The sequence below is a fragment of the Mixophyes fleayi genome, chromosome 1 (assembly GCF_038048845.1).
Source record: "Mixophyes fleayi isolate aMixFle1 chromosome 1, aMixFle1.hap1, whole genome shotgun sequence".
Classification (NCBI taxonomy): domain Eukaryota; kingdom Metazoa; phylum Chordata; class Amphibia; order Anura; family Limnodynastidae; genus Mixophyes; species Mixophyes fleayi.
Window position 1 is genome coordinate 44,650,637 of NC_134402.1, and position 22,813 is coordinate 44,673,449.

Genomic DNA, 22,813 nt, shown 5'->3' on the forward strand with positions numbered 1-22,813 from the left:
GTCACAAGGTGGCTGATCTTCCAGGACAGTATTTAGCGGGATCCTAGCATTCTCATAGAGCGAGTCCCCTGCTGTACATCTTCAGCCATGATTATCCCCTGTAAGTCTCCTACATTTTCAGCAGGAGTTCCCTTTCCTTATTGGTCTACACTCAAAAATATTGCAGACACTGGCACGGACGCTCGGTGCCAAATGTGACTGTACGCTTCAAAATGGTAAAATAAGTCTAATTAAAAATTAAAGCAATGGAAAAATGTTAAAGTCCATATTTGGGCAAGTTCTTCATAGCACAATATTGCTAAGAGTGATTAGATGAACAGAATGCACACTACGCATTCACTCAGAGATCAGGTGCTTCAGAGCAATTAGTATATCAATTACCCCAATTAACCTACAGAATTAGAAAAAGCAGGCGGTTATTGTGTAGAGCTATATTACTACTAGTATTACCTCCAGCATATTGTAGATGATGTATAGCTTGATGACAGACTGTCCTCTTATAAGGTGATACATCATGGAATAGTCGACATAGTGCATCATGAAGTAGCATATGACCAGTATCACACCCTTCATGATATCACAGACTTGAGCGGGCTGCAGCACACGGCCATCACTGGAAATACAACACATTACATTGCAAAATAAGCCACTAAAATCTACAGCTCTCCTACATACAGTAATCACAATTGCAGTCTGTCAGTGCTGCCACTGGTTCCTAGTGAAGTGGATTAAGTTGACATACAATTACAGAGTTGTCACTTTTTCAAGAGAAACACCGATAAAGAACACATGTAGAATCAAATTATATACACACACATTTGTACATACACTGTTTTTCTTCCATGTATTATGTAAACTTCTTTGGTACTAGGTGTATGTAACCACAAACAGGCTGGAACAGTGACCAGGATACAGTGCCACCTAGTGCCAGTCTGCAGTAACGCATACAGGTTTCATTGTTATGCTTGGAATTAAAGTAGTGAGCAACATAATTGTATTACCCTATATTGGGTATTACGGATCCAATTGCAAAATTAAAAACACCATGTTGGATATTTTTTTCTGTAAGTTGTTTTGCAGCTTTTACAACGTAGAGCCAGGATTTCTGCAGCTTACTGGATCCGTAAATAGTGGCAGATTTCTCTGCTGTCCATTTAGGACAGATAACTGGTGACCGTTTAGCAGAGGCATTTGTAACAAAAATGGCTACTTTGTTCTGTGTATCCAGAGGAACTGTGTCCAAGATTATGGCAGCACAGAGGATGGATAAAGCATATGCTATAACGAATTCTGACAGATAAAAGTAACTAAAGAGGCCAGTGACCATGAAAATAATTGTATTAAAATAAAAAAAATAAAAACATCCTTCCGCATCCAAGAAACTGCAGAACTCTGTATTCATCTGGAAGACACTGTTTATAGCAAAGCAATTCTATGGGGCATATTGAATTATCTGCAGAGTGCCTCCGGAAGGGTCGTGAAGGCACTCCACTATGATGTAACATTAGACTTCTCTTCCCCTCCTGTAATGTTGAGGTACCGTACTACTGGGAAACATGTGCCCCTATGAGCTTCACAGAGCCACAATCTAGGGTAGAGCCACTTAGAAAATAATAAAAGTTCATCTGACACATTTCTAAGCGTCGGGTAGGGTTTACGTCAGGACTGCACTCTTCTTTAGGTATGTTTCACAGTGTCTAGTCCCAACACTTGAACATGGAGGAGCTGCAGAGTTCTAGGCACCAATATCACAGAATTCCATTGTCAACCTGGTAGAATCAAGGCTACACATTTCTGACATTTTAGGCGACTAGCTGCATCCAATGACTCAAACTTTGTCATTTTTCAATATAATCCAGGTGGGTTTAATCTTGGCTGAAGGAACAGGAAGACAAAGTACAACATCTCCTGTGGCCAACACAAACATCCAGATTTACACAGAATTGCACCTTTGGGGTCAGTTTTGGAAACAGAAGTGAGAGTGTATATCCTCCGCCAGCAAAATGGCTAAAGTAACTTTGGATACATAAAAGGTTATTTACTAGCATACGGATGGAGCAAAGCTAGGTTGGATTGCTTTGAGGAGTTTGCAGTCTATTTTACCAGCAGTGTTGTAATGCACACTTACCATTACATCTCCGTACTAGCAAAGGCAGACACTAAACAAAAGTATAGAGTGGAGGAAAATTTGCCTTTAATTTGTAGAGTCTACAAATTAAAGTGAAATAAAAAAACAACTTAGATTGGAAGCAGTTGCAGAAGTAAAATGTGCTTACATTACACTGTCTGTTGTCTCATGTAGTGCCAGCATTACAAGAATTGTTGTTACAGCAGCGCCACTAGAACGCTGTTGTCTGCTGTAACATAAGCACACTATTACTTCTAGTACTGTTTGTTTAGATAAAAGCAGACAATACTAAACGCTGAATAAACTTATACATTCCAATGATTGAAGGAGAATGCATACAGTACTAGGGCTACAGACTCATCCAATCACATTACTGCTGTGTCCAATGGATGCATAAACACAAAACACATAACAGGTTTATTATGAGGCAATTCTTATGTAGTGGCGTTTACCTTCACACACTATGACATTGTACTGGTTAAAAAAATGTGAGTGTGTAAGTAGTATAAAATGTGACGGTCACCAATACACAGTGGAGGCAGCCATGTTTGTAGGATGGAACACGACCAATCAATTTACTAGCAGCTTATGACATCACAGCCACCAATGTGCGCAGGTAACAAACTAAAAAAAGTGAAGTCACCTCTTACTGCACCTTACCTTAATCCACAACAAGGCAGAGTAATGAACCTGATAAAGGCCAGGAGGACTCTCAGTGGGAGCAACGTGAACACATAGAGGAAAGCGTCCAGGCACAGGAAGAACCCAAAGATCATCAGCTGGAAGACAAGGTCAGAGGACGCAGTTATACAATATATAATTTACTATAGCCATTGTGTGGCTGCATATACAAGAAACGGGTATATTTAGTACACTAGCTATAAATACTCTGTGCCCCAGGGCACACAACCTTTACACCAGGAGCTGGAAATCACTAGGAATGTAGACATGAGTTTATACCGCTCCTCCTCTGCCTCCCCTCTCTGCCATGCCTTACACTGGCTCCCCATCCCCTACAGAATCCTCTTCAAACTCCTTACCACTTACAAGGCTCTCTCCCTGTCTACTGCTCCCTATATCGCCAACCTCCTCACCATTCACACTCCTGCCCGGTCCCTGCGCTCTGCTAATGACCGTCGCCTCTTCTCCACTCTAATTCCCTCTTCCCACTCCAGAATCCAAGACTTCGTCCGAGCTGCCCCACTGCACTGGAACGACCTCCCTCGTTCCATCCGTCTCGCTCCCAATCTGTGCTCCTTCAAACGAGCACTTAAAACTCACCTGTTCCTCAAAGCTTATCAACCGTCCACTTAACCCCTCATCTACTCTGCTCGCTATTCCCTCACTCCCCTGGCATCACCAGCTCCCTCTTGTGTCTGATTTGTCCACCCTCCCTTAGGATGTAAGCTCTTATGAGCAGGGCCCCTCTTCTCCCGTGTCTCCATACCTGTTGTTCTGCTCTGTCCTTACTCCTTATGGCTGTCCCTAAGTTACTGAAGCATTGGTACTTTGTGTTTATTGTTCTGTACTGTTTAACCCTGTACGGTCTACTGTTTGTACTATGTGCGGCGCTGCGGAAACCTTGTGGCGCCCAACAAATAAATGATAATAATAATAATAATAATAATAATAATACCGCATACCCAGGTGTGTTTGAGCATTATAACACTAGAGTATATACATTATAAACTCTGCATACATTCACATTATTACAAATGACATATCTAGCATGAAATAAAGTGATTTAGCAGCTGGATCGAATTTTGAATAAAATGATAAAACAGAGTAGTAAAATGAGGAACTATGGAGAAAGATAAGAAAGGTGGGGGAGGGGAGGCATAAATCTGTGCTCCTCTTCCGAAATCACTTGCTTCTTACTATGAAGACGTCAGGCAACACATCATTTCAAGGGTCGTACACCTTCATTATGTACTAAGAATTATTTATATGCAAGCTCAATGCTTTATCAGCATCCTTCAATTAAACACTCTGATTATACACAATTTCATTTAAGGCCATGAAAAAAAAAAAAAAAAAAAAAAAAAAAAAAAAAAAAAAAGGACTAGGCAGTCCATCTAGCTGTTGTGGAACTACACATACCATCCATAAGCAGCATTTTGTGACTTGTAGTTCCTGCAGGATAGACACGTTGCCTAGCTCTAGACCAGGGGGTAAATGTATCAAGCTGTGAGCTTCCGGTGGGTTTGTGAAGTGGAAATGTTGCCTATAGCAACCAGATGCTAGTTCTCTTTTATTTAGTACGTTCTACAAAATGACAGCTAGGGGCATATTCAATTCCGATCCGGATCCGCGGGATCGCGCCGGAACGGCCGCGAATGTAATCCGTGGTACCGCAATAACGTGGATTTTCGTTCGCAGCCCATAGGGCTGCGTACGAAAATCTGCGTTATTGTGATACCGTATTACCGGCAGTAGTGCGCATTTTCCGCGGTAACGCGCGATCGGAATTGAATATGCCCCTTAGAATCTAATTGGTTGCTATAGGCAACATCTCCACTTTTCAAACCCACAGAAACTAGCAGATTGCTATATTTACCCCAAGGAATTCCCACTTGGTGACCATTATGCTGCCCATCCTCATCCAAAGGCCATTACCATGCACATGAGCAGTTGCCAGCACAGATCTTATCTGAACTTAAAGCATTTTCTAAGAGGCTGTACAGATGTATCCAATATAACTCTAAAATGCCCGCGGCGGTCACACCATTAACCTGTGCTATAACCAGCCACTGCTAACAGTGCATGTTTTCCAAGCCGCAGAAACGCAGGTGAAATAACCAGGACTATAGTGACTAGATCAGTCAGCAATGAATACACGTGCTCAAGACAGGAGATATGGAAAACATAGTGGAGCCTGAAATAGATTCGGAGATGGTAGCTTCATGTACAATATGAGGGAGGTAAAACATGCAACTTTATTCTTTGGGCAAAGTGGGCAGTTACACAAGAGGCAAACTAGTGTTGGGGGACACCTACGCCCACAACCCTAAATCCACAAACCTCTCTATAAACATGCCTGTCACTAGTATCTGAGTGTGTCGCTTCAATGCGCAGGGCAGGAGTGGACTCCCAGCCAGTACTTTGTTTCACATGCGTTATGATGGTCAGAGTCCATGCTGGACACGTCTTGGGTCAATAAGTGCTGGGTGGATTAAAATCGTAAATGTCCAGCACTGCAAATCTAGGACACTGGAGGCTCTTTACATGATATTGCCTATACCCATTCTAAAAAAGGTTTTAAATAGTCACAGTATAATTTACACACTGGATAAGAGTAGAGAAACATTTCTCAATTGTAACTGTGATACGGTTGTTTGATTTTCATTGAGTGTACCTCTTGTTCTGGGCCCACAAATGTCTTAAAGCGCTCTGTGTAGACGTGTGCCGGTGATTTTAGGCTCTATAACAGGTTACAGTTGCTGCATTCAGTCTAAATTCTCTGTCCATCTACTTCAATATTTAGTATCAAATACTGCAATTCACTGCAGTGACCAGACATACAATCTTTGTATCTCATCCCTGCAGAGTGGGAATTTTATTGGCTCTTAGCTGTGTGCGCGTTTAAGACTCCTGCCAAGATTATTGCTTTCTGAAATTACAGTTCAAATGTCACTGCCCCCTTGTAGAACACCACTTTGGTGACAGCAGGTCGTGCGCTTTCTTAACGCCTCCTCAGATTGTGATGAGATCTGCAGCAACAAAAAAGGGAAAAAAAGCCCCTGAGGGGGTAGAAGATGACACTCCAGACTATGAAAGTTCTTCAGTTAAAAGGAATAGAAATGAAAGATGCGTGTTTGGAAAAAAAAAAAAAAAAAAAAAGGATTGAAAATATTGCTATAGGTAACTATGCGTTTTCCTTCTGACTTTTAAACTATGTAAAAACTAAACAGTCATCGGGCCTAGGCAATCACAGACAAGTGCTACTAGGAGGAACATTAAAAGTAACTGGTGCGCATTTAGATTTGTACACACAGGTGTTTAAAAATAATACTTGTTAGGATTGAAGACAACACTTTGCATTTGCCCTCACTGGAATAAAGCTTTATTATAGTGTCAAAGAGATTCCCTGAAGCACAGTGTTCTATGTACTTAATGATTGCTCCCGTAGAACAGTGTATTGACCAAGAACACACACTTGTGAATGCTTTAGGCAATGTCAAAATTGCCACAAAGCGAAGTAAATATTTATCAGGAAGTCTGTGTGCGTAAGGACATTTAATTAACTTTAACCATGTGCATAGGGATAAAGTACAAGACTTGACTCTTAGGTCAGTCCTATAGATAATTTATGGATTCCGTGTAGTATGCTATGTTTAGGTCAATAGTGAACACCAGTCATTTTATTTACCTTAACACATATCCCCCAATTGGATATACGGCATGTAAATTAATGTGTTTGCTGTCTTCCATATGAAATAAAGCATATACTAAGAACAGGTATAAACTGTAGTTTGAATAGCATTTAAAAACCCAAGTTTAAACACAACTGGCTTATCTTCCTTTCTCGCCGCTCCTCTTCTGTCTCCCCCCTCTACCAATCCCTCCACTGGCTCCCCTTCCCCTACAGAACTCTGTTCAAGCTCCTCACTTTTACATACAAGGCCCTCGCCAACTCCACTGCACCCTACATCTCCTCCCTCCTCTCTACTCATGCTCCATCCCGTCCTCTCCGATCGGCCAATGACCATCGCCTATCTTCCCCCCTCATCACCTCCTCCCACGCGCGTATCCAAGACTTTGCCCGCGCTGCCCCCCTCCACTGGAACAAGCTCCCTCCCTCCATCAGGACTTCCCCTAACCTGTCCAGTTTCAAACGGGCTTTAAAAACCCACCTTTTTCTTAAAGCCTTCCAGTCTCCCACTTAACTACCTACCTTATCCTCTGCCTCTCCCCCTTCTTTCCCCTTCCCTGCCTCCGTCCCTCTACTCTCCCTCTCTCCCCTGCATTTCTCCGTCTGTCCACCCCTCCCCTTAGATTGTACGCTCCTCTGAACAGGGCCATCTCTCCACCTGTTTCCACCACTTCTAACTCTGCTCTCCAGCTACTTTGCCCTCCTCCTTCGAGGGCCCTCCGCGGGTCTCCCTGTTTTCCGCGCCCTCCTTTTGGGCCCCGTCATTTGCGGATACTCCCCCCGCCCTCACTAGCTGTGCATTGAGCTTACTGTGTTACTGTTCTTTATGTTTACTGTACTGTGCTGTCTCACCTTGTATTGTAATTCGTTTTTGTCCCTGTACGGCACCACAGACACCTTGTGGCGCCCTATAAATAAAAATTAATAATAATAATAATAATAACAAACCACATGTCAGACACAAATGTGTATGAGGTGCGGACATTTACTTCTGGTTTTACCTGCTTTTGAGTGGTCATTGGAGGTCACTGTCCTCTATGCTTTTAACACAACTTGGATTAAAAATCATTCATTAGAGCAGGCCTTGCCAACCTGTGGCTCTCCAAGTGTTGTAAACCTACAAGCCCCAGCATACTTTGACAGTAGATAGCTTGCAGAGCATACTGGGACTTGTAGTTTCAAGACATTTGGAGAGCCACAGCTTTTCCAGACATGGAATAGAGCAAGAAGCATTACACACTAGCACAATGAACCTGAGTGCAATTAAAAACGTGTGTGGGTATGTTGCCAATGGTTCCATTGTCAAACTCCTTTACATTAGTTGCAGTAGTGTTAAAAATGCCAGTAAAACTTTGTAATTTACCACCAGTGAATAGGAGAATAATGTTTTTGAAACTTGCAAGCTGAAGAATTCACTTCTATTTTCAGATACCCCTCCACTCCCTGTGCACTGCAACTGACCTTAGCAGACACTCAGAGATCAGCGACCTTTCACACTTTACAAAGCTAAGCAGGAGAAGTGCCAAGTTTAAATGTTGCTCATGTTTAAATGTTAGTCCTGATGTGTATACACTTCTTTTTTTTCAGATTAATAAATTGTTGTTGGAGTAATTTCGTGTTTTTGGTGTGGCTGTTTACAGACAGATGTAATAATGTTTATGTGTAGAGATGAGCTGGATTACAAGTAGTGGGAGATACACCAGGTGTCAGTTTTAAAAAGAACTTCAGCTCTGACACGTGACCAGGAGACACTGCAGCCTGGAGGATGATAAAGCCAGAGGAAGGAAGAGACTAGGGTGTCTCTAAACCACACATGGAGCACAGCCAAGTAATGTTAATACAGCCTGTTATCTAAACGCTGGCAGCTCCAAGTATGTAACTGATCATATAACTGTCCAGTGTGCAGTTCTAGCTGAACAACCAATACATTAAACTGTAAGATACATCATTTGAACTTAAGGTGGACCCGTCACTTTTACCCAGTGCAAACAGCCTGTTTGTGGGCTGAACCAATCGTCAGCCAATAAATTTCACCTACTGACAGCACTGAGGCATTAGATACAAAGGGCTAGATTTACTAAGCTGCGGGTTTGAAAAAGTGGGGATGTTGCCTATAGCAACCAATCAGATTCTAGCTTTCATTTTGTAGAAGATACTAAATAAATGATAGCTAGAATCTGATTGGTTGCTATAGACAACATCCCCACTTTTTCAAACCCGCAGCTTAGTAAATCTAGCCCAAAGGCTGCATTTCTCATGAATATTTGTTCCGATTCTGGCCTATAACTAAAATAAGCATAATGACACCATTGGGGTTTGTCAGAGAATAGGAGGTTCAGGTAAAACAGATGGTGGGGGAACAGCCGTGGTTGCTGGCAGGTGACAGCCATGGTATTTCTGCAGTGACTCATTAACTACATTAGGGGGAAGGAACCTTCAAGGGGGTTACAGAGAGCTACTATGTTTATTGATGTATGAAAGAGGTAGCACTCCCTGGAAACTGACCCCTATTCTGTAGATAGATTATCCCCAAATAAGTTACAGCTCCTTAAGGTGCAATGAGATAATGATAAGCAATGAGATAATGATAAGCAATGAATTAATGATAATACAAAACTCAGCATTCCTACCATTCTCACCTATGTTCCATATTTCTACAGTAACGGGAACTGATCCCGTACATAATGCTACACTGCAGCCTTAATGGGTGTGGCTTGAGATGCCAATATGGCACTCTGCGAGTTTGGCTAGTAAACTGACTAGGAAAGTTACAGGTACTTAACAGTAAAAGGCTGTTGCAATTATTTTATTACGGTTTTAGTGTAAGGTTCCAAGATATAATATACCTTCTAATAGCTGTCATTGTTTCAACCAACAAATCAGACTTCGATGATGTCATTACATTTTAGAGCTGGGAAAGTGATCAGAGGTGGGCAATAACTGAAAGTCAATGAAATAGCACTCAGTGCCTTCTCTAAGGGTATTTTAATACACACACACACAAACCCCAAAATGGGTGATTATAGAAAGCCAATTATGGACTCTATCACCAGTTTAAGATAACCTGATTTTGATCTACTAGAGACAATGGCAGGTAGTATTCACTGTATCTTGTATCAGCTGACAATATAAGCATTCGATAGTGGTATCGGCTGCTTAGACCACCAACACACAGAAGCAGCAGCAAGTGGTTATTTAACCTGTTTACCAGAAGAGTATTTCCTCCTCCAGACTGCTTTATGGAAGCGTCTGCCAGCAGTATTCTGTGGTATATTTAACACTGAAAAAGGGCAGGGCGTAATTTAAAAAGTTATTTAAAAAACAAAACCCTGCGTATACATACACAACAATTAACTACGAAGGCTTTTAGTCACTGTGCTCTGGTACTTTTTGACTCCTCTGATCCCCCACCTGACTTTAATTTGTACATGGCAATGTTAAAAACTATAGGTGATGGTAATAGGACCAAGGATAATTATTGCATTCAAGGACACTTTAAACTCCTGATTAAGCATTTGATGCTATATTTACCAACTCATTCCTAATAAGATACATCCGATCACTGCTATTACAATGCAAGCAGCACCAACCTTCTCCAGCTCTCGGGGTATTCGCAGGCACGTGTACACCCGCTCTCGCCTCTCTTTGTATTTTGCTTCATTATGTTCCAGGAAATAACCCCGGGTGAGCTCAGCCCCGATGAATCTGAACAACGAGAGATCTGAAATACAGAACGAAAACCCCCAGAAAATTGAGAGAGAGCAGATAATGACACTACCTACAATGGACTTTATGTAACTCCATTACTACAAATGAATATTAAATATCTGCCCATTAGTTATGCTCCCCTGTATAATCTTACTTTAATAGTAAATTATAAAACCCCTAGTGGAGCAATTCCTCAGTACCCGAAGGTGTCAAACATCCATATCTAAGAAATTACAATGTGCAAATAAAGATGGCATAATTTCCATTGCAGTATTGTGATTACAAATGCAGACTGAAGGCAGCCCGCTATCAAAAATGTGCAGAAGATAAATCCAGACTAAGCATAAATCACCATTAATAGGTATAACAGGTATAACATTTGTTATGTTAGCACTGAAAGCAAAACAGACGAAAAGGGGTATATTTACCAAACTGCAGGTTTGAAAAAGTGGAGATGCTGATTATAGCAACCAATCAGCATATTCTAGCTATCATTTTGTAGAATGTACTAAATAACTAGAACCTAATTGGTTGCTATAGGCAACGTTTCCACTTTTTCAAACCCACAGTTTGGTAAATATACCCCAAAGCCTGTTCTAAGGGTTGCATGGGTGGCTGCTCATCTAACCATGATGGATGGCCCAATACGGTGTTCACCAGTAGGTGAAAGCAGCTTAAAGGGTGCTTACAATAGTGATATCTTGCTCACAGGAGGGCTGCTTTGCCTATGTACACTGCACACGTTCAGGATCTGTCTGCGAGCAGTAGGTATAGATAAAATAAAGAGGCATCACAGCGACCAATAGATGACTATTTACAGGTCCACTTAAACTGCAGCGCAGAGAAACGTACACTGGGTGAGTACATACCCAGGGAGGGGGGGGGGGGAATGCAACAATTTCTAAACATACATTAACAAGACTTCTAGTAAATGTTGTGTCCTAAGAATTAAAAATAAAATGGTTTTAAATCATTCGTACACTAAAATCCCTTCAATTCTCCTCAGTCTAATTAGAAGCAGATTTCCCAGTCACTTTTCTAGTTCTCTGTTTTGAATCAATAATTACTTTGCAAAAAATAAAATACATTTCCTTACAATGCAGATAAGGTAAGACATGTCATGCTGCTCAGAATTTCTTAAAAAAAAATAAAAAATATTGTTAAAACTGGTCAGCTGTGGGCATTAGAAAAACACATGAGACTCTGCATGTCAAAGGCAACAGCGTTTGAAATATGGGTGGTAGCAGAGCTTTCAATGTATGCATTTGCAATTAATACAAGAGCTGGCAACATCCATAAAATATTCCCAACCACAACTGCAGCTGTGTATGGTATCATTGGAACAAATAGTAGTTCCTTTCCCATAACAGTAAAAAAAAAATTTAACGCCAGTGGGTAAAGGTGGAAGAAAGTACACTAACTGATGGGGGGTGGTTACATCCACTCTGTAATGCATTCAGCCAATCATGTGTCTGTAGCATGAATGCTTAAATTCCTTGTTATGTTTGACATGTGCCAGCCCCACCATAAACACTGCTTCACTGGTCCATCCAGCCTTTGCTTCAAATACCGTGAGAATTGTGTGTTTATCATAATAATTAACAGATCATTTAATTCACTGTTGTGTAACATACTGGCCTTTATTGTAATTCCTAATAGAGTTGATTAGGCTAAAAAAACTCACTTTTTTTTTTCCTTCACAACAATTTTAAAAAAGAAAGTGAATGAATCGTTGAATCACGTTCAAAGATGATACAGAGATGCATGAACATTTGTGCTACTCGTTTTATTTTATTTCTCAACGTTTATAATGCAGTTCTCTATTCTTCAAATGTCAAAAAAAAATAAAAAATGAAAAAAGATCTTTTAGGTAAATTTAAAAAGGTTTTTTTTTTTTTTAGTTACTTTAAAGAACTTTACCAATTCCTCTCTTGTCAATAATAGTACTATTCCATTTGCTCTATTCAGCAGGGTAGCAGGGTTCTGGTGCCTTCATAGAACTGGGACCTCTGCTGACCACCGACGGAGCTGCTTCTCTCTTTATAGCAGGGGAGATCCATCACATCATCTCTAATTGATTCTAATTGAAAGCCTTACAGCTGCTGTGTCCAGAGTGGTTGATTCAATGAGGCAAATATAGATTCAAGGTCAATAGTTTGTGTGAAAACTGGCTAAACACCAAAATACCAACACTTGAGATAATCTGACTGTGCTTTTACATCTAGAAGGTCTCAGATTGACTTATATGGCCACCAAGAACGCATACCCCTCATCTAAAACAGTGCAGGTAGCCATATTCATGAATGCAGTCTATTTACTAAGTGTTTTTACTTCAACACACAAGATGGCTGCCTCCACATCACCTGAGACATTCTAGTAACATTAAGCAACATCATAATTCCTCATACTTGTAATAGGACTTCTGCTGAAATCAGTAGTTAGAAGAATCCAAAATGGCTGTTGCTGCAATTTGGCAAAATATATTCTGCATATTTGACACTACTTATCTAAGGAGTGTCAAATATCACAACATGTCTGCAGTGTCGGAGTCTTCCAATTTCCGATTTAAGGCAGACATCTTATTTCAAGTATGAAGATTTGGTCTTGTAAGTTTCCAGCCTACCAGTAACCAATGCTCAGGTCTCCTCACCTCCAGCTGCCTATGGACTACATGGGGCGATATTGTGTAACTGGGCCCAGTATACAGATATTAACTAAGCAATAGTTTTGTTGTACCGTTTTTGATTGGCTTAACCCTTTTAAGCCAATTATGGGCAATAGGCTGCCTGTGAACTGATCACAGTGGGTCAATGCCCTTTCACCTGCAGCCCCCAGCTGTGTGCCCCTGCTTTAAACTTAATGTCATAATGCAGAGAATCACAGTGAACTGGAGCAGCTGGCTTCCCCATAAGGTGATCTCATCTACATAACAGTGGGGGATGTGTCACGCAGTACATCAGAGGAGGGGCATAAGGGAGGGGCACATGCCAATATCAGAGTGGAATTGGGGAGCATGAGGTGGAATTTTGGAGCAAGTGAGGACATTTTGGGATGAGTGATGTCATGGTGCTAAAATTGTTTTGATATAATACAGGGGACAAGCTTGTATTATATCTAACTTCTTTCTTTGCAAATAGCATGGGTGGCATTTTGAATATGAACTAGGTAAGCAGGTAATATTCATTACAATTAATTACAGACATTAGTAAACCAGTGGAGGTCTGGTGTCCTCAGCAGGAGGATTTGAAATTTCATTGCGCTGGAAAGAGTCAAGAAGATAAAGAAAACAAATCTGTGTTCAATCTAGGACAACAGTATCTGCTTTTTTTTTTTGTTTGTTTTTAATGAAAGTGAAAAATAAAAACAGCTTTGTGTACGGGCCCATGGAGTATTCGTACACAGCATAAAACTGGATCTGAGTGACGCTGGGATGGTAAGTTTAAAACGGAAGGACCACAAAGAACCACAATGATAGAGACTACAGCTACTGATTACTTTGGAGGGGTTCGGGGGGTGTCCGTTGGAGGACCAATTTCAAGATGGCATATTGAAATGTTCCGTCACTTAGATGATGGTGCATGTTGGCAATAGTGGCCTGTAATATAGAACAAGGGAGATCGTTTCAATGGTGGGGGCGGCACAGGAGGAATCTTGGATAAGGAAGTGAGATGTGGTTACCAGAGGGGAGAAAAGGCGATGATCATTGGTAGACCCGTGAAATCAGGAGGGAATATGCATGGAGATGAGGTTGGAGATGTAGGGAGCAGTGGAGTTGGAGAACCTTGTACTTGAAGGTGAGAAGTTTGAAGGGGATTCTGTAGAGGAATGGTAGCCAATGTAAGGTTTGGGAGAGAGGGGGGGCAGAAGTGAAGCGACGAGAGGAAGACAAGTCTAGCTGTAGCATTAAGTACAGATCAAAGAGGAGCGAGATGGGAGCAGGGGAGGCCAGTAAGGAGAAGGTTGCAGAAGTCAAGACGAGAAACGATCAGTGAGTGAATAAGAGTTTTGGTGGCATCCTGGAAGAGGAAGGGTCTGATATGGGCGATGTTGCGAAGCTGGAAGAGACAGGATTGAGCAAGAGATTGAATGTGGGGGGCGAAGGAGAGGTCAAGAATGACACCCAGGCAGCGGAGTTGGAAAACAGAGGTCAGGAGGGAAGGAGACTCTTGATGGAGGGAAGACAACGAGTTCTGTTTTGGCCATGTTAAGTTTGAGAAAGCGTAAGGACATCAAGTAGCAGAAGGTTGGTGGAGAGGCAACATGAGAGAGATCAGGAAATGAAAGGTAGAGTTGTGTGTCATCTGCATAGAGGTGGTACTAGAAGCCGAAGGAACTGATGAGTTCACGCAGTGAGGAGAGTGGAGAGAGTAATATAAGAGAATAGACTTAGCCATCCACAGCTGGGCAGAAGGAGCACAAAGGTGGTGGCTGGAGGGAGAGGAGGGTGATAGGGGTGGCAGAAGAGTGGTGGGAGGAGGAGATTGTGTATCTGGCAAAATCAGTGTCAGTAAGGGAGGGGGGCAAAGGAGTGTGATGAAAGTAGCAAAAAGGCGGCAGGACATGGGAAGAGATGAGATTAATGAAAAATGGAGGGAGAGAGGGATTGTAGGATGAACTTTAAATGAAGGAAGTCTACTAAGGAGCGAGATTTCTTCCATTGACATTTGGCAGTACATGTGCATTTTTGAAGGAACCGAGTAAATTTGGGGGGCCAAGATTGGGGTTTAGAGCTGCGAAGGTGGACAGAAGAGTCAGGAGCAGCAGAGTCAAGAGCGATGGTGGAGTTGTGGTTGTTGTAGAGGGAGGCCGCTTAGTTGGGGTAGGCCAGGGTGGATAGAGGGGAAATTGAGAGTTTCAAGTGAAGAGGAGAAAATAGCAGGATCAAGAAGACTGTACCTAGAAAGGGTAGATTGTGGTGTGGGGAGGGGTGGAGGAGGTGAGGAAAGGGTGAAGGAGAGGAGATGGTGGTCAGACAGTGGGAACATGGGAGTTGGAAAAATCAGAAAGAGCACACTGACGGGAGAGACAAGGTCAAGGGAGTGACCAAGACAGTGGATGGGGAAAAGAGGTCCACCGTGAGAGGCAAAGGAAGTAGAAAAGGCAAGAAGTTTGATGGACACTGGGTCTGTTGGATTGGCAATGTGGATGATAAAGTCACTTAGGATGATGGAGGTCTGAAGTGGTAATGGGGAAGCCAGGAGGCAATTTTATCAAGAAATTGCAAAGTAGGACCATGGGGACAGTAGATGACTGAGACACTGAGATAAATGGGGTAGAAGAGCTGGATAGAGCGAGCTTCAAAGAAGGAGAATGAAAGGGATAGCTCAGGGGAGATGACACGAAAGGTACAATTGGGGGATAGGAGGATTCCCAACCCCACTGCTTGGGCTGATCAGGTCTGATGGAGTGGCTGAAAGATAGGCCCCCACAGGAGAGAGCAGCAGGGGAAGTAGTATCAGTGGAAGAAAGCCAGGTTTCGTCATTCAGAGAAGGTTGAGAGAGCTGAAAATGAAGAGTTTATGGATAGAGGAAAGTTTGTTGAGGATGGATTTGGAATTCCAAAGAGCACAGGAGAGAAGGAAGTGGGCAATATGGACGACATTGGTGGGGTTGCTGGTGTGTGGGGATGGGCTGGATCTAGAATGGAGGTGAAAATAGGGGATGAGGATGGGGATTGGACAGGAGAAAGGAGACATGGTGAAAGACTAAGGGAGTAGAGAGGAAGTACAGAAGGCGAGAGGATGGATTAGCAAATGAGTGGGTGAAGGGTGCAGGGGTACTAGGAAGAGGATCAGGAGCAGAGAAGAAAGACAGCAATGTGTATTAACAGAATGACTAATATGGAATGATTGAAGTTTATACATTTTCACGGTCACATATCAAACACTATTAAGTCTTTTATAGTTAAGCGTTTTAAGCTCAATTACAAGTTTAAGTATCAGTGTCCTTTTAACACTCCTTTTTGCGGGAAAACCAGTACAAGTTATAACACTTTACAATCATGTTCTTGGCTACAGTTGCAAAGAATTCAATGTCACCTCTTCAAGCTCATTTGAAAGCATCATTCATTAAACTGCACCAAAGTTGAATTATGCAATACAAATGGGCTGATATCCAGAAGGACATGAATCAACTGTGTACACCCGAGAACACTGTGTAGTCTGCATATGATGAAAGATACCAAGACAGGAGGATCACAAAAATAATGTCACATTATGAATGGTAACAACAAAAGCACCATCCTATACAGATACAGCGTATGCCAAATAAAATGCTGGCACTCTCATAGCTGTGGGGAAAAGTTGGTACATGTCTGAATATGAACCTATAGACACTGCTCAAAACTTTGGAAACGGAAGCAGTATTTTTGTATTATCCAAATTTTTTATATTCAAAACAGTCTTTTCCCCCACAACTTGCGCTAAATGAGATGCTTCATGACCAGATCCCCTTTAGGCTTAAAAGACTATCAGAAAAATGGGCAAAAGCAGACAGAGTCATGATATTGCATGTGGGTCCTGTGGCACTTTCTATTGACTTAAGCTGGGTACACACTACAGAATTTTCCACCAACTTTTTATGACGATCGATTTTACATGCGATCGATGGTCCGATCGCTTGGTCCATGGACTGCATACACACAAGCCTTGTTTTAGACGATAAAGGGAAGAGCGGCCGTCCTGTTAGCGACTTTACAGCCATGTTGTCGTGAGCAATAATTTTAATTTCGTACACACTGAAGCATCATTTGCGGGGCATGTAATGAGATACCAAAGATATTAGCATAAAGAGGCAGAGCTTTCACTATAGTTAACACCCAAAACCGCATAAAAAGAGAACGCTGCACTGTCTCTTCATTCTTTCCTATAAAATAGAAGTTTATTACCATACATAAAATTTAGAAAAACATTTAAGTGGTAGAGTGTAATGCAATGATTATTCCCTAATAATAAAATCCCTTCGTATGTAATGGAATGCTCCATTCTTTGCAGGCATCATCGCTGACTGGTCCACAGCAGAAACGAACGCCCATGTCCGAGTGTATAAAATGACAGGAGCCTGTCTGGCGCCGAGGAGCACGAGAAGATTGCAAGTGAGGAGGTGTCAGTGGGGGTTGCAGCTATGGAGACGGAGACTGATTCAGAGATGGTGCTGGAAGGGCCAAAAAAGGTTGAAAAAGTTAAGGTGGGGGATGGAGATGCTCAAGAAGAGCAAAGAGCAAAGCCAATGAGCCCAAGAGAGGTGGAGATGATGGTAAAAGTACTGGACCAGTACGACCGACATTAAAAAACGTGAGTAGCACATGTAGTGTACCTGTTTGAAGGACTTTATTTCATTCTAGTTTCACAAGAAGCAATCTAAACCCCTAATTTGTAACATAATTTCTTTTGTCAGAACGACAAATTTACGGTGAGAAGGCCTGTTTAGATACCACTGATACCAGTAATGTAACACCTGTTATCAAACAGGAAAAAATTGATGTTGAATCCCAAGATATGAAAGAGGTTATACACAAAGGTATTTCAGTGAACATGTATAGACAACTAAATGCTTTGGTCACATACCTGTACCGTTATAATTAACCAAAATGGCGCCTGTTTTCCAGAATATAGGGAGGTTAAGCCCGCTATTATTGCGATTGCGCCACAACATAAACTGATCTCGAGCAGTGTGCAAGGTGAGGAAATGAGAGTATTTGTGGTGTTGGATATAAATTACAGATATAGAAGTTTAATGGTAAACATTTTTTATTTCCTTGTTTCGTAGATAAAGAAATAAAAGGGAATAGAAACCCAAGCGACATCAAGAAAAAAATTAAAAACCTTGAGAAAAATTTTGTTGAAATGTGTATGCTGTTTGGAACTGTTCTGCCACAAACCAGTAGCACCTTTAAAGTGTATTACTATTTTTTTCACTTGTCATATCCTGCAATAAAAATTTTTGTACTTTTTTTCCTGCAATAAAACTGTTGCATGAACACGGTGTGGTTTATTCTGGTTTTTTTACAAATATTAGTTAATAAAGGTTAATATGACTGTATAAGGTTAATAGTTTATAAAGGTATAGGTTTATAAAGGGTAAATATGAATAGATTCCAAAAATAGATGCAACGGGTAATAAAACACGTGCTTTATACAAGTGTAATGGTCTGCAGCCAGACAGGTGCAATACACATTTATACAAACACAAGTCAGTGACGTGCGGATACCGCACCACGTGGGACTGGTGCAGGCATCACAAATTTACATTCACACGCTCCCCAGATCGAGGAAGTATCGGAGGATTGTCGTTGATAGGTCGGAAGTTTATACACAACGGAAAGGAGATTGGAACGAAAATATTGAACGGTACAACCAGCCGAGCCGACAATCGTCCATTTGGGCAGACTTTGAACCATTGTGTCACTACACACACTGGCGTAAAGCGCTACGGAATATGTTGGTGCTTTATAACTGATGATGACCCGATTTTCGAACGAGCGGTCGTATGTCGGCTGGTTGAGCCGATTATTGGACAAAAACCCTGTAGTGTATACCTAGCCTTAGACAGAACAGATGAGCTTTTGATACTGCAAACAAATGAGCCATTACAGCTTCATTTTTTTATTTCACAAAAACTGCACGTGCAACATTTTAGAAAAGGAGGAATAAAACAATGCACTGTAACAATGTTGAGAATAATCACATGAGCCAATGTGTAACATTTAGACAAAGTTTCTTGCAGAATGTATTCTGTATGGATTGGTGGCAGTGCTTATTTTTTATTTTTTTTAAGTAGGAATTGGTGGGGGGGTTGTCCTAGTTCTCTTTAGTCACTATAATGACATCTGTCAGATACACAGTTGCCAATGCCTACCTTACCAGAGAACAGGTCAACAGAACTAAGCAATTGCACATAAAAAATGTAATTATTTCTAAAACATTGCAAAGTTCAATAATATTTAAGATTATAGAATATTCAAGGCCAAGTCCACCCTTGTGAACTTTCAAGCAAATAAAACAAAAAAATGGGGTAAATGTGCAAAACTGACTGAAAAGGAAACATTTAACTCCATCTAGGATTCTTTACTAGATACAATCTAACCGAGTGCACCTAAAACTTACCTGTACTTCACTACATATTCAGGGGGCAATCTTATGTCTACAGCGGTGTATTTCTGAGGTTTAGATATATTTTATGGGGCATGGGAAATGTGCCTTTTTTGTACGCATTTCCCAATAAGTATATTTTTAAAAGCATCAGATATAGCAAAAAAAATAATTAAATTAAAAAACAAAAACACACCCTTAGGTCTGGTACCCACTGGCATGCGGTTAGCTTTGCCACAATTCTTGCAGACGCTAGTAAGAGCAGTAGTGGTTATGGGGACACTAGAAACAACCGTGTCACACTCATTTACATGTATTTTACAAAAAAAACACTACTAGAATGCATGTAATGAACGCCGGTGGGTATACAAGCTTAATTGCTTGAATGACCCAAAAAGAATTCAGATGAGATTTGTACCAAAGATCTCAGACATGGAGGTATGAAATATAGACCTTCTGAACATACGCTGCATCTTGTAGAGCAGTAAGACTAACCTAGTGAGGTCTCCTTTCGTTTAATGAACTCAAAGCACACTCGACAAAGATAACACTATAAGCTTATTAGAGATATCACAGCTGCCTTTGTTTTACAATATACAGTGCAAAGTGATAAGTTACTCACACGCAGATAAAGGGACACTATAAAGAAAAAAAAGGTTGCATTAGAGTTGAAAGTATATGTAGTGTTCTATAATCTGTGCCACAAAAATGAAATCATAAATTGGCTTTATTAAACTCTCATAGTCAGGAGTCCTTTATTATCTGGAACCTAAATTATATCTGGGTATCGGCTTTTGTATTCAGATATATATATATATATATATATATATATATATATATATATATATTCCCCCATCCACCCCAATCCCTATTGATACCCTTAAAATCTATGCTTAAACATAAGAACATATATAGCCCGGGTCTTAAAAATATTTAATCACCGAATATGCTCAGAGTGAAAATTGAGATGAGATGAAAATGAACATTACTACTAGAAAAAAAAAATCCTTGCACATATAACTAAAGCATGCTGCACAGAGACAGTGATGCTTACATCACATGCTCTTGAAAAGCTCATTAAGAGATTACATTGCTGATGAAAATATTTTGTAATAGGAGCTGGTACTTCAATTATGGAACAAAAATTCATGACAAGACTGAAACTAACATTTTGCTCCATACAAATAATGTTAAACTTTAGCAGGACTTTGTCGTGTCAAACACCTTTAACCTTACAAGATATATAGATCATTGTGTGGCAACTCCTTTAAAAGTCCACCACTAACAAGTTTCCATGTGTCTCCTCCATTATACCAATCCTGTCACATTTGGTTTATGTTGCAGAACTTTGCATGAACTTCAGTTGCTGCAGAACCTCTTGCATTAGACATCTGCTCAATGAGAGACCGGCTATTCATTGTGTGACAGGTCACTCTGTGTCAGCTGATGTATTATATAATAGTCTCTCCAGCTTGCTGGGCTGGTCATTATTCCTAGTTATGTTGACATAAAGGTGGCAGCTCTGAGTAAAGCGTCATTGTTCGGCCCCCGGCCAAATATGCTGACAGTCAGCTGCTGCTTGTGCGTGACAATGAAAGTGCTGGTCAGTGAGGGGCCCCCCCTGGTAAACAATGCCCACCACTGTGTGCCCACACTGTGTGGTGCCCCCCACCTCACACAGGGCAGCTGCAGGTGCTGTGACCACTCCCTTGTAGAACAGAAGCAGCCAGAAGCTGTGGAGAAGATACCCCCCCTTGCCACCTGCCCCTCCACTGCATCTTGCCCACTGATTGCCCACCTGTCAATCATACCCTGCCAACTTTCTGCCCATCTGCCCCCTCTCACCTGACAGGTTCCGCTTCTTCACCTCCACCCGCTTCCCGTCACTCATCTCATAGAAGCCCAGCGTTTCTGCCGGTCCTGCCGCGGAGACCTTCGCTCTCTCCCCTCCATCCTCCTCCTTGTCCTCCCCGCTCAGAGCCGCCGCCGCGTCCGCCATCCCCTGCCGCGGCGGCAAGTAGTCCCCACCGACCTGTGTCTCACCAAACACAGCGCGTCATCACACGGCGCCGACGGCAGCGCCGCTTCCAATGTTTGTTTTAATCGAGACCCGGGGGAGTGATGACTGCGCTTAGAGAAAAGGCGGGGGCTAGAGCCAGGTGCCGCCATCATGGAGAAGGGCAGCAACGCCCACAGTGAAGTGACGTCAGACGTTGGATGTGTGTGTGTGTGTGCGGGCGGCCGGCCGGGCAGCGTTGTTGCTACGCCTGAGTTGCGTTTCATTCTTAATCCAGCGCAGTTTCGTAAGAACAGTTCACAACGCTGGTGTGTGCATCGTTATACCTCTCTAGTTGTAGAACTACAGGCTTTCAGGGGAGGGACTTTTAGGGGCCTATTTATGAAACTAAATAGTGTGTTCAAAACAACCTCAAAATTCTTATTTACTAGCACTGCTTTATAGTATCTGCTGCTTTTCATATGTCTTCGAAATACTGAGCAGTCCCCATAACAGTGTATGGGCACTGCTCAGTATAGCTATTTACTAAAGTTTAATTAAAAAAAAAATTAGCATTTTTTTTTAGCATGTTAATGTAAGCCAGCTATTATAATTGAAAAGCTTCTGTGCTGTCAGCTCTGCACCGAAGATTCATTGCCAGAAGGGCCGATGGCTGTGTGGGCCGGTCCGGCTCCTGGGATCTGGCGGTCGGTTAAAGTTTTGCGCAATATATATAGTGAATATATATAGCTCCACCCCCTTCACCACGCAGCGTTAAGACAGTAGACATCCAGGACCTTTGCCTTATGAATTGGCAGTGAAGAGATTGTGACCTGATCGTGCTGTTCTATGGGATATTAATACAGATAAGCGCAAAAGTTTTTATTTCTGCTGTGCATCCAATTTGTGATCTCTTTCTGATCAGCTGTGAGATTTCTACACAGACAAGTTGGAAAATCTTGATTTCTGGTACGCATATATCTGCACAAGGGTGTCCTGGTTTATGTGGGTGTCCCCTATAGAACATGGAAATATTCTAAGTCCTGTTACTATAAGCTAATAAACTGCCACTATATATCTGGCACCATTATACCCTTACTATTGGGTATACTACGCAATTTGTGGTGTCCTTTACATTGGTTTTCTCTACACTGGTGTTTTGGTCCTATGGTGGATTCCTGTGTGATTCAAATATCATATCAATATACTACACTATTGTGCGCCTCCTCCTCCATTTCTTTTTTATATATATATATATATATATATATATATATATATATATCATTTATTTTAAAACATTATGGTTTTGTGCATTTTCACAGTGCTCCAATTCCCTTGCACAACAAGGGAATTGATCAGGGTGGGCAGAAGACTAAGGGCTAGATTTACTAAGCTGCGGGTTTGAAAAAGTGGGGATGTTGCCTATAGCAACCAATCAGATTCTAGCTGTCATTTTGTAGAAAGAACTAAATAAATGAAAGCTAGAATGATTGGTTGGTATAGGCAACATCCCCACTTTT

The 22,813-nt window shown here is 41.5% G+C and overlaps 1 protein-coding gene across 1 annotated transcript in view; it reads right to left on the bottom strand.

Annotated features, from left to right (window-relative positions):
- The window catches only part of TAPT1 (transmembrane anterior posterior transformation 1), a 37,986-nt gene extending 16,555 nt beyond the window's left edge, over positions 1-21,431 (bottom strand). Inside the window, exons 1-4 of the mRNA XM_075194684.1 lie at positions 21,143-21,431; positions 10,091-10,221; positions 2,789-2,907; positions 451-613 (exon numbers count right to left, since the gene is read on the bottom strand). Coding sequence (XP_075050785.1) covers positions 451-613; positions 2,789-2,907; positions 10,091-10,221; positions 21,143-21,296 — 567 coding nt within the window. The 5' untranslated portion in view covers positions 21,297-21,431. The remainder of the gene's footprint in view (positions 1-450; positions 614-2,788; positions 2,908-10,090; positions 10,222-21,142) is intronic.
- Positions 21,432-22,813: the final 1,382 nt, after the last annotated feature.